Source organism: Chlamydotis macqueenii, chromosome 8, assembly GCF_036417535.1.
Source record: "Chlamydotis macqueenii isolate bChlMac1 chromosome 8, bChlMac1.mat, whole genome shotgun sequence".
In the NCBI taxonomy this organism is placed as follows: Eukaryota; Metazoa; Chordata; class Aves; order Otidiformes; family Otididae; genus Chlamydotis; species Chlamydotis macqueenii.
This window is the reverse complement of record NC_141563.1, coordinates 25,504,023-25,518,497: the sequence shown is the minus strand read 5'-3', so window position 1 is coordinate 25,518,497 and position 14,475 is coordinate 25,504,023. Positions and strand designations below refer to the sequence as shown.

At 36.9% G+C, this 14,475-nt stretch overlaps 1 protein-coding gene across 1 annotated transcript in view; it reads left to right on the top strand.

Annotated features, from left to right (window-relative positions):
• The window catches only part of AK5 (adenylate kinase 5), an 87,969-nt gene that overhangs the window by 49,064 nt on the left and 24,430 nt on the right, over positions 1-14,475 (top strand). Inside the window, exons 9-10 of the mRNA XM_086753182.1 lie at positions 12,331-12,373; positions 13,302-13,346. Coding sequence (XP_086609308.1) covers positions 12,331-12,373; positions 13,302-13,346 — 88 coding nt within the window. The remainder of the gene's footprint in view (positions 1-12,330; positions 12,374-13,301; positions 13,347-14,475) is intronic.

Genomic DNA, 14,475 nt, shown 5'->3' with positions numbered 1-14,475 from the left:
GATACAAATGCGTCATGCAGTGAAGTTATTGCATAGAAAATCTGTCATGAGAATGTGGGGGATAAGAAGGCTGGTTTCTAAGCAACCTTACACAGCTGAGTTGCTAAAAACGGCTGAATTTTAGCAGAACATCTTGGTAGTCACCGAACAAGAGGATTTGGGGGTTAGAGCAGTACACAACATATACTGCAGACAAAGCCACAGCTGGGGATGAGTATCACTTGGCACAGCTGAAATGGACATACACAGATACCTTTGCATTTTCTTATCCTTGGGATGAGCCAGGAAAATCTCCAGTGTAAACTAAGCCAATAAAGAAGTATCCGAGTTCTTCACACATACACTACTTCTTCCAGAATAACCTCTCCTCTGACAGGCAGGAATAAGGAGAATGAGTGGTGTGGTTCCAACTACCAAGGTAGTCATCAGCTCATCTAGGAGTGCTCCAAAATACAGCTAAGTGCTTCAAGAAACACTTGGTACCCATTGTTGAAACAGTGCAAAGAAACACTAACGCAGGCTAAGATCTGGCTTTCCTGAAGGAGTATGCAGGGAAAATGAATTAAAAATAACTCAGAAAAAGCTTCAGCTTTGTATTGTACATTTTATAAATGAGCATTCAATTAAATTCATGTAACTAAATTGAAAGCAAGCTGATTGTTTTCTACTGGCTATGCATAAACGCTTCAACAACCAGAACGCTTGTAATCACTGAGTCCCTACTGCATTGAAAGACAGGAGGGAAATACCCACTTAATAAAACCAAACAAACAAAAAAACCAACCAACCAACAACAACAACAAAACCCCACCAAACTATTTTTTTTCTACAAATCACTAATAACTATTTTTCTGTTCTTTCTCAGATCTGTAGCTGTCAGATCCTGTATTGCAGGAGGAATAATCTCGGTTATTAGAATGACTGCCCAAAATATATTCTTCCAAAAAAATAAAAATAAAAGCAGACAGTACCTCTCATTGAGAATGCCTTGTAGACAAACCAGCCAAAGTTTCATGCGGTAGCAATCTCTATAGCCTTTTTTGCAGTAATGATTACACTACTCATGAGTTGATTGAAAAACATAAAAGCACAGTGAACTGATAAGTTTCAGATATTTTCACCAGTATTAAGACATCAGAAGCATGTTTTGGGCCACTGATTTGTAGGCACAACAGCATAGCTTCTAGGCTTCCAGTGAAGACCTGTGCTTTATAGAATATTCTCAATTTGCAGAACTCACTGTCATGACTCGTGTCTGGTTTAATAAGTATTGTCTTTTGTGCCTGGAATGCTTTCGAGTGTGATACTGGTTTTCACTGCTCAGTGTGTTCATTTATACTTTCCACTCAATTTCTCAACTTTGCCAGAGAGGCTGTCAATGTAATGCCACTTGTTTCCAGAGATCAGAGAAGTTTTATCTTTAAGAACTGGATTTTTAATTAGAAGCCTACCATTTGGCTTATTTCAAGTGCATTCAAGCCAAAAAGGAGTATTGAAAAATTGGCATCAGTGAATCCTATCTAAGAGTTCCAGAAGAAAAGAACATCCAATTATTTTCTTGTGAAAATAAGGCTTTCAAGACAACCTTAGCTAGTCTGAGGAATATTTAGACTAATTAGAGAAAAAGTTAAAACATACAGTCAGACAACTGTAGAGTGATTACACTCCCAAACTCCTGCTTATAGAATTGATAACCTCAAAATTTGGGAAACATGAAAATCAGGTAAACTTCAAATAAAAACCTTAAAAATATACTTAACCTCTTCTAATGTTTTGGGGGGGGGGGGGAGTGTGGGCAGAGAATATATTTCACATCTGCAAAACATGGAAATGCATTTTTTGTGCCTCAGAGAAGTTACCAGCTCATAACTGAGGCATTTCCATGTCCTTCTAGTGTCAGACTGCATTTAGTTATCCAATTAGGTAAATGTGATGGCACATATAAAGGAAAGATTGCCTTCCCCCTCTGCCAACGTGTGTCAAAGACCTAGGAAAAGTAGATGTAAAAAAGACTGAAAGATAATAAAAGGTTTTCTGTTCAGCAGTGACAAGCAATCTATTGAATTAAGAAAATTGCGTAACCCAATCTTAGCTGCAAGTGCAGAATGTTTTATAATTAGAAAATGTGACAGCTCACTTGAAAGGCAACAAGCAAAACCAAAATGAAGTGGAGCAAAAAGCCCTCAAAGAGACTTACTGTCTTTGGAAAGAGGAAACAAGCTCTTGATTAAAAGTTGTTGCCATGTAGTGACAGTTCTTCTTACAGCTCACTGTCATTTCCCACCCAGAGCACATAAGAATCTAGGCTTTAGGGGTGCAGGAGAAAAGCTTTAAGTGAACTGATGAAAAACAGACTCTGTTGCTATCAAGACTATAACAACATTCCCAGCCTGACTGATTATCGTGGTTTGAAAGTTAAATATTCAATAGAGATAACGAAAAGGCCCTGGAAGTCTTTTCAATGCAGAAGCAGAACACAAATATTCTGATGGGCAACAGCAAATTGAAAACCTCATTTAACTAAAGGACTGTGGATTAAACCAAAGACCATTTTCCTCCATTTACTATGCTTCATATCAGTTGTCACTGTCTTTTGACTCCATTTTCTCTACATCTAAGATTGTATCCAAGTAATTTATTTAACCCTTCAGACACAGTGCTCCAGGGGGTTGACAGTGCAATATGACAAAGAGCAAACTGCACATCTCCATTAGCAGGAGAAATTTTCACTGGGACTTCTAAAGCTACCTTTCAAAATTAGATAAACATTGATTAAATTATTTAAGGGCTTATATCTAGAATGTACTGTATTAATCATGTGCTTTTTCTTTACTTGAGAACATAAAGAACTTCTGGTTAACAGCAATTTTATTTATATATGCTGTGCAGCATTTGTTGTTACAAGTCTTAGTAAAATGACTAAATATCCAGAAGCCATTGGGCTTCTAATGCTGAACATTTCTGCGGTGTCCATTTCTCTTTCACTGACAGGCAGCAGTATCAATTTGAGTTACAGATACTGGTTCTACAGAGAAACTGATTAAAACAGGAGTACGCGACAGAAAAGAAAATGGACTCTAGGAAAGTCAGAGAGTAATTGTGAAACTCTGTTCCCTCAACATTTGATTTTCTTAAAGAGCACAGAAAGGTGGAGTCCAATCTAGTTTAAGGATCTCTGTAAAAAGAGATAATGCATAAGCATCCAAAGAGATGAAAGAGCTGGAGAGGCAGGCCTGACTACAGAGAAAAGATGTTTAGTAGAAATGTTCTGAAGTCAATGAACAATCTGTTCAGTTCAAGTTGCCATGGAAACTGTCCTATTAAATGCTTTTAAAAAAATCAGTTCTAGAAACAAAGTACTACAGTTTGCCTGTTACAAAGTGCTCCCTTAATAAGCTCAAACCTCGTGTATTTTGCTGGTTCTATATAATTTTGTAAGCTTGAAGAATTATTTTTCTCTTTCAAAATCACCATTGCACACTGTAGTAAAGGCAGGTGAAAGAAAACCTACTGCTCTATTTCCCACCCCCCGCGCCCCCCCATGCAAACCATGGCTAAATGGGCAAGAAAAACTGCTGTAGATTCAATCTGCATTTTTTCTTTGGAATGCCAGAAACAGTTATTTGCTCCTCCTTTCACAAAACGTATTTGGATTTACTTTCTGATAATACATGTTCTGATAATACATGAACTGCCAAGGCTAGTTGAAGCCCTTGCATCCCCATTTCTTTTCTGATTTTGAAAGAAAAGTTGCTGCATCTGTGGTGGGAAGTACAGGGGACGAGGACTCTCCTCATGTTACCGGGATGGTGAGCTCACGTGGGTTACTGGAGATTTAAACAGCAGTGACAGCATCATTCTTCAAGATGTGCTGCGTTTATGCTCCATTGGATACTTTCACAGTAACTTGGGAAGCTCTTCTCTGTGGCTTGTGGAAGGTGTCCATAGAAAAAAGCATTACAATTTACAGTATCTTACCCTCATTTTTCTACGTGATAGCACTAGGATAACGTACTTCCTTCCTTCACACCAGCTTACTCCTCCACTGGCAGACTAAGGCCTTATCCTCTCATCCGCAAAATATAACTTTACAGCTAAATTTGAGTTCTGTGTTTTACACGTCTACCTTTATAGCCCAGAGAACTTGCATAATTCTTGGGGAATATTAGGCATCCCACACAGTTGATGCAAATAGGATCCACATCAGAACATTGCCCCTAAAGCTGATAATGAAATGCAAAGGTATATTTTAAGATTTAGACACCTTACTCAGGGCTGTGGACAGGTTCTGTTCACGTAGCCCACATCACTAAAGGCAGCTACCTTAAAAATATTTGTAGCAACAATGCCTGTATTTTAGCATTGAACAAAAAACCAGCTTTTTATAAAACATGCTCAAATTTCTTAATCACTATCAAGTACATACTATAGATTTTTACATTTACATATTAAACTACAGTGAATGAGAGGATGCTATTTTACTATATGGGAAACAAAACTGCTCTTTAAATAACTTATTTGTATTGTATTGAAGCAAAAGAGTAGCTTCTCTGGGCACACTGCAAACACTTTAAAAAAAATCCTCTACATATTTTAAGGAAGCCATATGTTTCCTAGTTGGTGTCTTTTTACTCCTTATATATCTCATGATTGTGCAGTCAACTTTGGGCTTAAATACCAGTCATAAGGAGTGGGAAGTGGCCTAGTTCTAGAATTCCTTCACAGTAGTGCATCTCTGATCAGTGGGCTGTTTCTTCCCATCATTAAATTCCTTCTTAACAGAGAAGTTCTTTATAAATACTGTAGAAGTTCCTTATTGAAAGTTATAAAACTACCTAATAAAACATGAATTTTAGTATTTAGTAGAATTTTTAGTTTTTATTCTAGGTTTTAGTAAACCTAGAATATGCTTGGTCAAATGGTAAGCAGAGGTTTTTGAGAGGTAAAATTTGAGCAGATCTGTCAACTTTTCTCTTAATAGCAGCAAATCATATGATCTGAGGCCACATGCTGGTTTTATTTTTGCAACACCCTATTCTTCTCCTCTGTGCCAGGATCTTTCAGATGATGCTCTACTTCCATATTTTAAAAGGTCTGTTCTCATTAGTTGCATTTCCTGGGTCTACATTTCTTCCCTCTTCCTCCCTGCTGCAATTCTGTGTGCTGTTTGTCTGTGAATTATGTATCTGTGCACATGTCTCTTTCTGTAAACAGCTAATGTGATCAGAGCATAGCAATGCCGGCAGCCCTTACGCACTGTCTCAAGACCTGATCATCTGCCACATGAGGGAAAGGCGTTTACTCATTTTTGTGGTGCCATCCTGAAACTAAACAACCTCTTTCTCTTTTTTCACTGACAGTGCTAAATTATGACTGGTAATGTAAAGAACAGAGCTTTATCAAACACATTACTATACAGAATCTTGGGTGACTGCTGCAATGTGTAACACTAGGTTCAGGTGAGAAGAGCTTGGAAGGGGAGCAAATGATAGAAAAGATGGTTTTTTGAGCATACTGCTCATTGTAGACATTTATAATAAGGACAAATACTTTCATCTTAAAGAATGAAATTAAAGAATACATATATATTAAAGAAAATTAAATGTCCTTAGAAAGTTCAGATTACAAGTGAAAGCTACATTCTGCCCTTGACTGCTGTGCTGTTTATATTCCTAAAGACAGTTTAAATTCCTGTAATAAATCCTGAAAAATAATGACAGGTTACCACTTACACGTTACTGCACCTATTTTGAGTTTGATTTTCATAAAATAATGGAGCTCATATTAACAAAACAAATGGGTGGTGCCATGATGGTGCATGGAAGCAGAAGTGTAACATTTTGTAGATTATCTATGGAAAGTAACTTTTTAACCCTCTTGAACTTTCATCTTTCAAGAGAAGTAATTACTCAGTGCCACCACAACTGGATCTTATCAAAGCATTTGTATCTTTTATTTTTGGAAATTTAATTGCGACTGGCCTGCAGAAAAGCCTTTTTCATCTAAAAACAAACAAAAAAACCAACCCCAAACCAAAACCAACCAACCCACAACCAAAAAGCCCCAAACCTCCAAACCACTGAATTCCAGCCCTCAGAAGGCAACGTAACAGTTCAGGGCAGAGAGGCTCTTTGTATAGAGCCAATGGCGTATGATTCCATGGATCCATTGTTGTTAGCAGTCTAAGAAGAGGAGCTAAGCAGTGCCAAGCTTGCAGCTCAAATGCACTGGAAGGTCCCCTGCTGCACTTCTCTGCAGTGGCTTGATGTAACAAAAAAAACCCTGGGAGAATTTATACCAAGCAGCGTAAATACTCCACATACAGAAGAATCATTCAAGGAGTGACAGCTATTTACAGAAAAAAAAAAAGATTGCTAAAGGAAAAATAATGAAAAATTCTTTGAAGAATTTTGAAGGCACTGGGAACTTTCTATTAATATAGATCTATTGATAAGTAACTGAATACTGTATGTGACAAAGGAATTTTAAAATGAGCAATAGATAATAGCTATGCACAGATAATATGAGTGTCAAGTGTCTCAAGTGTCTTCAGAACACAAAGATATTTAAAAATCAAGCCCTAGTTCTTCTTTAAGTTAGATATAATGCTTTCCCCTCTAGTTCAGCCTTTTAAACCCAATATAAAAAACTACAAATAAAGTGTTTGGTTTACGGGAACACTCTTATGCTGGTCTGATCATGCAAAATGCTACTACTGTGCTGGGAGGGCTGTTCTTATTGTATACTTTGGTTGGTAAGTTCACCCTTAGAAGTTAATTTTTAAAAAATTCTTTCCCATTTTCTAGTGTCTGAAAATCAATATGAAGCTAAATACATTTTGCTTTCATTTTCATGCTTAATAATCACATGTATTTTTTTGTCATTAAAAAAAAAAATTACACAAGTTAACAAAAACCCAGCCCCACACACTGTAGCAAACATTTTTATTTTTCCCCTCTAAACTACTGATAGGTACTCTCCTTTATGCTGTCAAGAATAATAATGAAAAATTTGAAAGCATCTTGCATATCTTCAAAAGCCAGATAACTTGATCTTGGTTTACAAGTGTTAAAAATGAGTTAATCTCTACCTCTGTATAGGTATAGATTTGTTTTATTTTCACAACTTATAATAAGGTTTATTTTAAAAGAATAATGGTATAGAGATTCTTGTATTTGCTCTAAACCTCAAAGTAAAAGGGAATCACAGCAATCTAATAACCTGATGGCATTTGCTAGAGGCTGTTACAAACACTGATTTTTTTTTTTTTTTGTACTTTCTAGTTGCATGCACTCCAAACAAACAAAAATCACCTCAAGTAACATTAGCACTGTTTCCTTATCTTAATTACTATTAGTCCCTTTTGACACAAATAACTCCGTTGTGCTGAGCAGTACAAACTGTATAAAAAGATATGCCTTTCAGCGAAATAAAAGCCTTACAGTCTTAATGTATTCTTTTTTTTTTTAATCTTATTTACACCTGTTCATTAGTTCTGGACCACAGGAGGTCAGAGCACAGCCATCCCTGCTTTCCAGAGGCATACTTTAAAACTCAGCTTGCAGAAAGCAGCTCAGCCTCAAAAAGTGATTTGAATCATAAATCAAATTTAATAGCAAGCAACTATATGGCTCATAAAATCCGTTCCCAGGGATCATTGCCCATACATAAAACCTGCAGCTAACTGAGCATATCTCATAAAAACCAAACATTCGCTCTTACAGGAAGAAAACAGGAATTTAAAAGACAAATTGCACAGCTGAGCACTGACTAGCCCAAATTTCTTTCAATGCTTAACCTTGTCTTGCTAAAGCTTGCTTGGGGTCTTTACGTTCTGCAGTATATATAAGGCCACCACTCATGATAACTACATTTTTATAAATAGAGGCTGCATACATCTAATCTGAAAGACCGTCCTCTGTGATTACGCATATATCTATTAAATCCAGTTGCAAACACATGTCAAACTCTAAAACCACACAGATTGTGACAGACTGGACTGTGCTGAAGCAGACACATTGTACGTACAGTCTGTGCTCAACAGACATTTCATAGTGCTTTCTGGTTCCTTAACCTATTCTTAATCAGTGAGAGAGCTTATTTAATTGACAGCTGAAGTTAATTTTAAGGGTACTAGATGTAGAAGCATCATCTGCAAACATTTGAGATTTCGTTTAATATTACTTTATTAAGGACTAAGAATTCAAAGTCAATATACTACAGGCTAAAGAGGTGAAAGTGGAAATCTAAGTCCTAAACCTAGTTCTGCTTCCATATATAGCTGTGCTTACTTCGACAGGTCACCCAATGTCTCTGCTAAACTGGAAATAATGCCTTTGCCTCTATTCCCAGAGGAAGTACAGGGAAGATTTATGTGGAACTGTAGTGTTCTTTGAAAAAATGAAATGCTACAGGAGTACAAGTGTTTTGCATACCTAACAACAGCAAAGGGAGAATTATACAACTACAGCGTGCTGAGAAATTGGTGGTTGCATATCTACATTTCCATCAGAGGGATGCTGGTGAGATCGCCATGATAAATCTACATAGTACTTGCCCGTACTTTCTACTGTATACATTATGTCATTCTGTATTAGAGTTATGTTTGTCTAGGCTGCTTTTTTTTTTTTTTTTTTTGCTAACACATTAAGTTCAGTTCTCAACAAATGTTTTTAGGCAGAGAAACCTGTAGTTTTTATTTGTACCTGACATGTTCCTTTGAATATTATCATTCTCAAATTCAGTTTTGAAAACTGAGCATAGTTTTACGCAACGATCATGCTGCATTTTAAATTCAGTCTCGCTCTACTGCCTCTTTTCTTCTTAATCCATCATTATTTATCCTCTTCAGTAAATTTTTCGGAGGAACTCTTGTTATATCTGTTAGAATTCTGAATAAAATGTATCAGGTGCTTTTCACCACTATTTTCATGAAGTGTTCAAGCAACAAGGTGATAAGAGAGAATTTTTCTTCTCTTCCATGTTACAAAAAAAACCAAACCAAACCAAAACAAAACACCCACACCAACCAAGGACAGGAGCAGAGGTTATTAATGGGTAACAGAAAAGCTTTCTCATTTCATCAGGTAACAAACATTCACAACAGCTGTCATGAAATCCTAATGAAGAAAACATCCCATCATTAGATTAAAAAAAAAAAAAAAGTATTTTATTACTTTCTTTAAAGTGATATGACTTAAGAGTCCTAATTCATTAGTAGCAAAACTCAAAGATCTGGAGAATTCTGTATCATTTCCTTATTATGTGCCGTGACTTACCGTCAGTTTGTTTCATTATGGAAATTACTTGACAACCTAGCAATGGAAGGCAGTAACTTAAATTCATTAACCTATGAGCTGCCTACTACTAGTCAGATATTTACTAATAATGAGCTAAATGACAAGAAGTCAGAATATAGTCAGAAGCCTGCATTTTCCAACTGTAAAGGCAGGTGTCAGATAAGAGATTCTTTTCAGGTAGCAAACCTATTTAGCAATTGTTTTAATGTACTGTTGATATTGTTTAAGCAGTTACGTGGTCAGCTATGCCCTACTAATTGATATGTTTCCAGATAATATTTGTAGATACAACCTGTCTCTAAAGGCATCTGAAATGACAGACTGCGCAGCTTTCTTCAGAGCTCATTACGTATAAGATTATAATCCTCCTCACGTGCTTTCCACTAAATGAAAACAGCTATACCAAGAATACAGGGACTATTCTGCTGCTAAATGACTGTATTCCTCTTGGCAATGTGGTGTAAAATACTATTAGCAATCTCATAATTGGTGAGACTTTTCGTGATATGATCACTTGCTAAATCCAACAGTTATTTTCCAAAGCACTTTGGTAACCAGGGAGAATAGTGCTTTCAGACCAATACAGGTTAAGTCATTCACAGTTTAGAGACCTGCTTACTAGAAAGTCACAATTAGGAATAGGTATTGTCAAATGTAAATATGAGGGGACTGGCATTAACCAGGATGCCAGTCTCTGTCACTCTCTACAAGGGACCACAAGCCAAACAGCAAATCTAGCTTCTCACCCAGATCAGCAGAAAAACTGGTTGTACTTTTGAGAGACTGGGAGGGAAGGAGTGAAGGGAAATGGTTCTAAAGCAAGTTTAAGTATAGAATAGTGATAACTGCGTAGGAATACCTTGTTACAAAACCAAATTATTTGTAGTCCAGCTGTTCTAATTCATTCTTCCTGACTTTTCAGCCTGGTTCCCTAGAAACCAGGCTTTCAGGACTTTTTTCCAGCCTAGCTGGGTGCTGTTCAATTCTGTCTGAAAAAATGTTTTTATGGAATAACTTATTCTCTGAAATATGAGGAAGCTTATTTTGTCATGGAAGTTCAGCAGGGCTGGTGGTCCCACTCATCAAACTATGTGCTTAGTTCTCTTACAGAATTATTAAAGAGCTGCCCTTTGGGGGCGGTGGCGGGGGGAAGGAGAGAAAAAAAGCAATTATTTTGAGAACAATATTTCTGCACCGGAAAAGCGAGCCATTACAGATATAAACAAAATTCATTATTTTGATACTCTGGGTTCTGATCAATGTCACACTTCCTGTTTACTTGCTGTTGAGTAGTAATTACGATTCACTTTAATGGCTTTTCATAGCACTTGTTCCTTGTGTGAAAATGGCTTGTTCGTTAGCTAACCTATTGTTCTATTAAAGCAGATATGGTTGGTCAAATAAAAGCAGTGATAGTTTATTTAGCTTCAGTTCTATCTCTAGTTTTCTGAAAAATTAGGGCTGTTACTGACTTAAACTGACCTTTATTATCACCTGCCGCTCTGAGCAGCCCACCAGCGTTATGGAGGCAGTTTCATTTTGCAGTTGTAGGGGAGAACGAAGCAGGACTTGAAAGAAGTAATGCCTCTTTAATTTGATCGTAAATTTATGACTGTGATCTTGATTTTAAAGAAACTTGACTCTGAACTTTGCACCCAAAATTATTTTGATCCATAAACTTTAAAAGGCATGATAAGAAGCTGAATCCAAAACCAGGCCTTTTATATATATTATATCATTTGCAGGGTCAAATATTTTATTGTATTATTACATCAAAGAAAAAGCATGGAAAAGTCACTTCCCCTAAAAAAAAACCAAAACAACTTAGTGGGTCCAGTTGCTTTCTTAATGTTGCAATTTTGCATGCTGCTTCTTTTTTTTTTTTTAGATGGCAATTCTCCTGCTGCAGTGTAATAGGCTCAGAATTACTGTTAATCAAAAATGTTCTGTGTAGCTAATGTAATGGTACTTCAGCCTAATGAAAAGTACTTCTGTTTCAGTGATAACGGGAACACAAGGAGGAACCTGCAAGGGTAGTGCAGGAGCCTTACAAATTACAGTGGGCAGTGATTTGCCTGTTCTGTTCACCACGCTGTTCGTCTCACTTCATCTATTCATGCAGCTATACAAATGTCTGTCAGTGGCTATTTCCTGACAGCATTCTGAAGCAGGACTGCAAGAAACTACAACCTGATAACCCTATGCTATTTTGAGAGGACTAGCATAACTTATTCCATGCTGATATTACGCAGTGATGGATGCAATATGGACATGTTACTGTCAATGCTATTATTGATGTTTTACAGACTAGATTAAAGCACTGGTAGTGCGATTATATTGACATTACATAATCTAGACTATATCCAGCACATACATAATTCTGGTTTATAAGAACAGCAAAGAATTCCCACTCTGACACTCTTGCTAGCCAGCATTTGTAGTTCCTTATTGGTTGTACTATACAGTACGTGACAAAATAATTCTCAGTGGCCAAGTATGAAGAAAAAAGCATCCCAAGTTCCCCATTTCCCTGATGTAATCCCTCTTTGTAGTTCAACAGCCTCTGTAACAAAGTGTAATTTGTGTTGCATTCTGAAGGTAAACACATTCAAGTTGGTTTAGACCAAAGACTAATTCCATCTTCATATCGTAGCTCACTTCAGTATTGCCTTTCCACTACTAACAGCTTGTTGTACCATATTTACTTCAGAAGCAATTCAGCATGCACGCTGGTTGCTTATGTATCGTGCTGGAACTGTGCAGTTGGACACTGAAAAATCTTTTTCCTCACAAAACCAATATGGGCCAGTTAATAATCTCAAATTTTCCTGGGGTTCTCCATGCTCATGTTCTACCAACTAAAACAGTACTAACAGCATTTCTGTGACATTGCTAACCATATTTCGACATAGATTAAAACTGAAAGGTTAGAATATGGAGAAGACATTAAGGTATACATATAAGCAGATATAAGAAGAAATGCAAACTGTGCAGAATATCCATTTCAATTTGTCAATTGCTCAATTAACAGGAGGAGGATCAATCAAGTTTTTCTGGTTATGAGAGCACAGGAGGTGAGTTTCTTTTTCAGTATCATTTGCCATTTAATTTTGAAACCTTTAATTGCCCCTTATATTAAACAGTTACTTAGAAGGTGAAGTGAACTCAGTTTATTGTGAAGTTTATGTCTCAAAGGATTATCGTGTGCATTCTCTTTGAATTATTTTAAATACAAATTAAAGCTTGTAAAAGACATTTCTACGCTCTTTAGGCCAGTGGATCCAGTGACTGGGCCTCAGACTATAAGGAACTGCTTTTTTAAAAAATACAATTTCAGTAAAAGTCAAAGCTGTACTACATACAGTAGTTTTGCTGGTAAAATGAGAGTAATATCTGTCATTAAATATGACAAATGGCAATATCTGCCATTTAAGGTGATGGTTATTTGGCTGAATTTGAGGCTCGGGTGAATTTTAGACTACATCTCAGATGTAGTGTACTGAATATAAAATCTGAATGGGATGTGGACAAAGTTCTATAGCAATTATGATGTCATAACATATTCAGAGAAAAATGCAATGGCTCAAAAGGCACGTTATTATATCAAGATGCATCTGCTTCTCTTTCTCCCCCTCCCCCCCCCCCCAACTTTTCTTTTGCTTTTTTGAAGAACTGATGGGTTCTCCCCAAGGAAGCAGCGGACTCACCATCCCTGGAGGTGTTCAAAAAACATGTAGATGTGGCACTTCAGGACATGGTTTAGTGGACATGGTGGTGTTAGGTTGATGGTTAGTCTTGATGATCTTTGAGGTCTTTTCCAACCTTAAAGATTCTATGATGATTCTATGCACAAGGTCTGATTTTCAGGTAAAAATTGTAGCAGAACGTAAATCTGGTAAAATCAGATCACCTTGCATAAGTGTTACACAATCCAGTATGGGAAGTAGCTAAGATTAAAATTAGTACCTCTTGCCGACTAAAGAATTTTTATTTCCATTTTAGACTTTTCAGAAGATCTGAGGAAATCAAACATAATTTTTGTAGTTGGTAAGTAGGATTCCTAATTTAACTGCTATATTTTAAAAACCACATGTTATCAGTTTTTATTATAAGTATATGATTTCTTTGAAAGTTTAGCAGAACAGTTTGGTTAAGAGTATTTACACTACAATGATGGTATAGTCTTTTGGAAGGGAGTTAATAACCTGGGTCTGACCATGCTAACAATAGTTGTGTAAAGCTCGGAGTAGGAGACATGTTTAAATGTGAACATAGTCAAAATTATCTTAGTTCTTGTGCAGTTACAATAGCGCTGTGTGATCTCTCACAGTAAAGCTGCCTCACCAGCTTTAGTTAAAATGTTACTGGATTGGGTTTATAACTCAGAATTTTAAGGTTTGGGGGTGGGGGGGGGGGAACCACGGGTCTTTTCACTCCTTCATTTATAAAACAACTTTTGTAAATACAGGTTTCAAGTCTGCATGTGCTCAACACGCTGTTAAAAAGTCAATGGGCTAGTTGCCATGCATGATGCTGAGCACGCACTGAGCCTTTGCAGGTTCAAAGTTTACTTTATAGATGCTTTCTGGAAGTCCATAGAGGAAAAGCACCATGTTAATGCCCATTATATAAATGTGACTAGTGTAATTAGCATAACTTTGAACAGCCTTTTAAAACAAGTTATAACCAGAAGATTTACAAGTTTCGTCTTAAAGTTTGGTACTAGTTGCTTGGAAAGAATAATTGCTTTTGTATCAAGCAGAATTTTTAAGAACTGTTTTAAAATACAGAGCAGGAACAACACATTTCAGAGGACCTAATGACAGATACCCAAACACAGGTAATTTTACATAAAACAAGTCACTCTGTGCATTCTTTTTCTTAAGGGGGATGGTGGTGCGCAGGGCAGGGGGAAGTGACTTCTGAAATTAGACATAAATGAATGGAAGTTTCATTCAGAATTCAGGAGACATCAAAAAATGTTCCAGTACCAGCAAGCTGAGGGAGGTGATCCATCCTCCCTATTTGGCACTGGCAAGGCTGCATCTGGAGTACTGTGTCCAGTTCTGGGCTCCCCAGTACAAGGAAGATAATGACTTACTGGAGTGAGTCTGGCATAGGACCACAAAGATCTTTGAGGGACAGGAGCATCTTTCTTATGAGGAGAGGCTGAGAG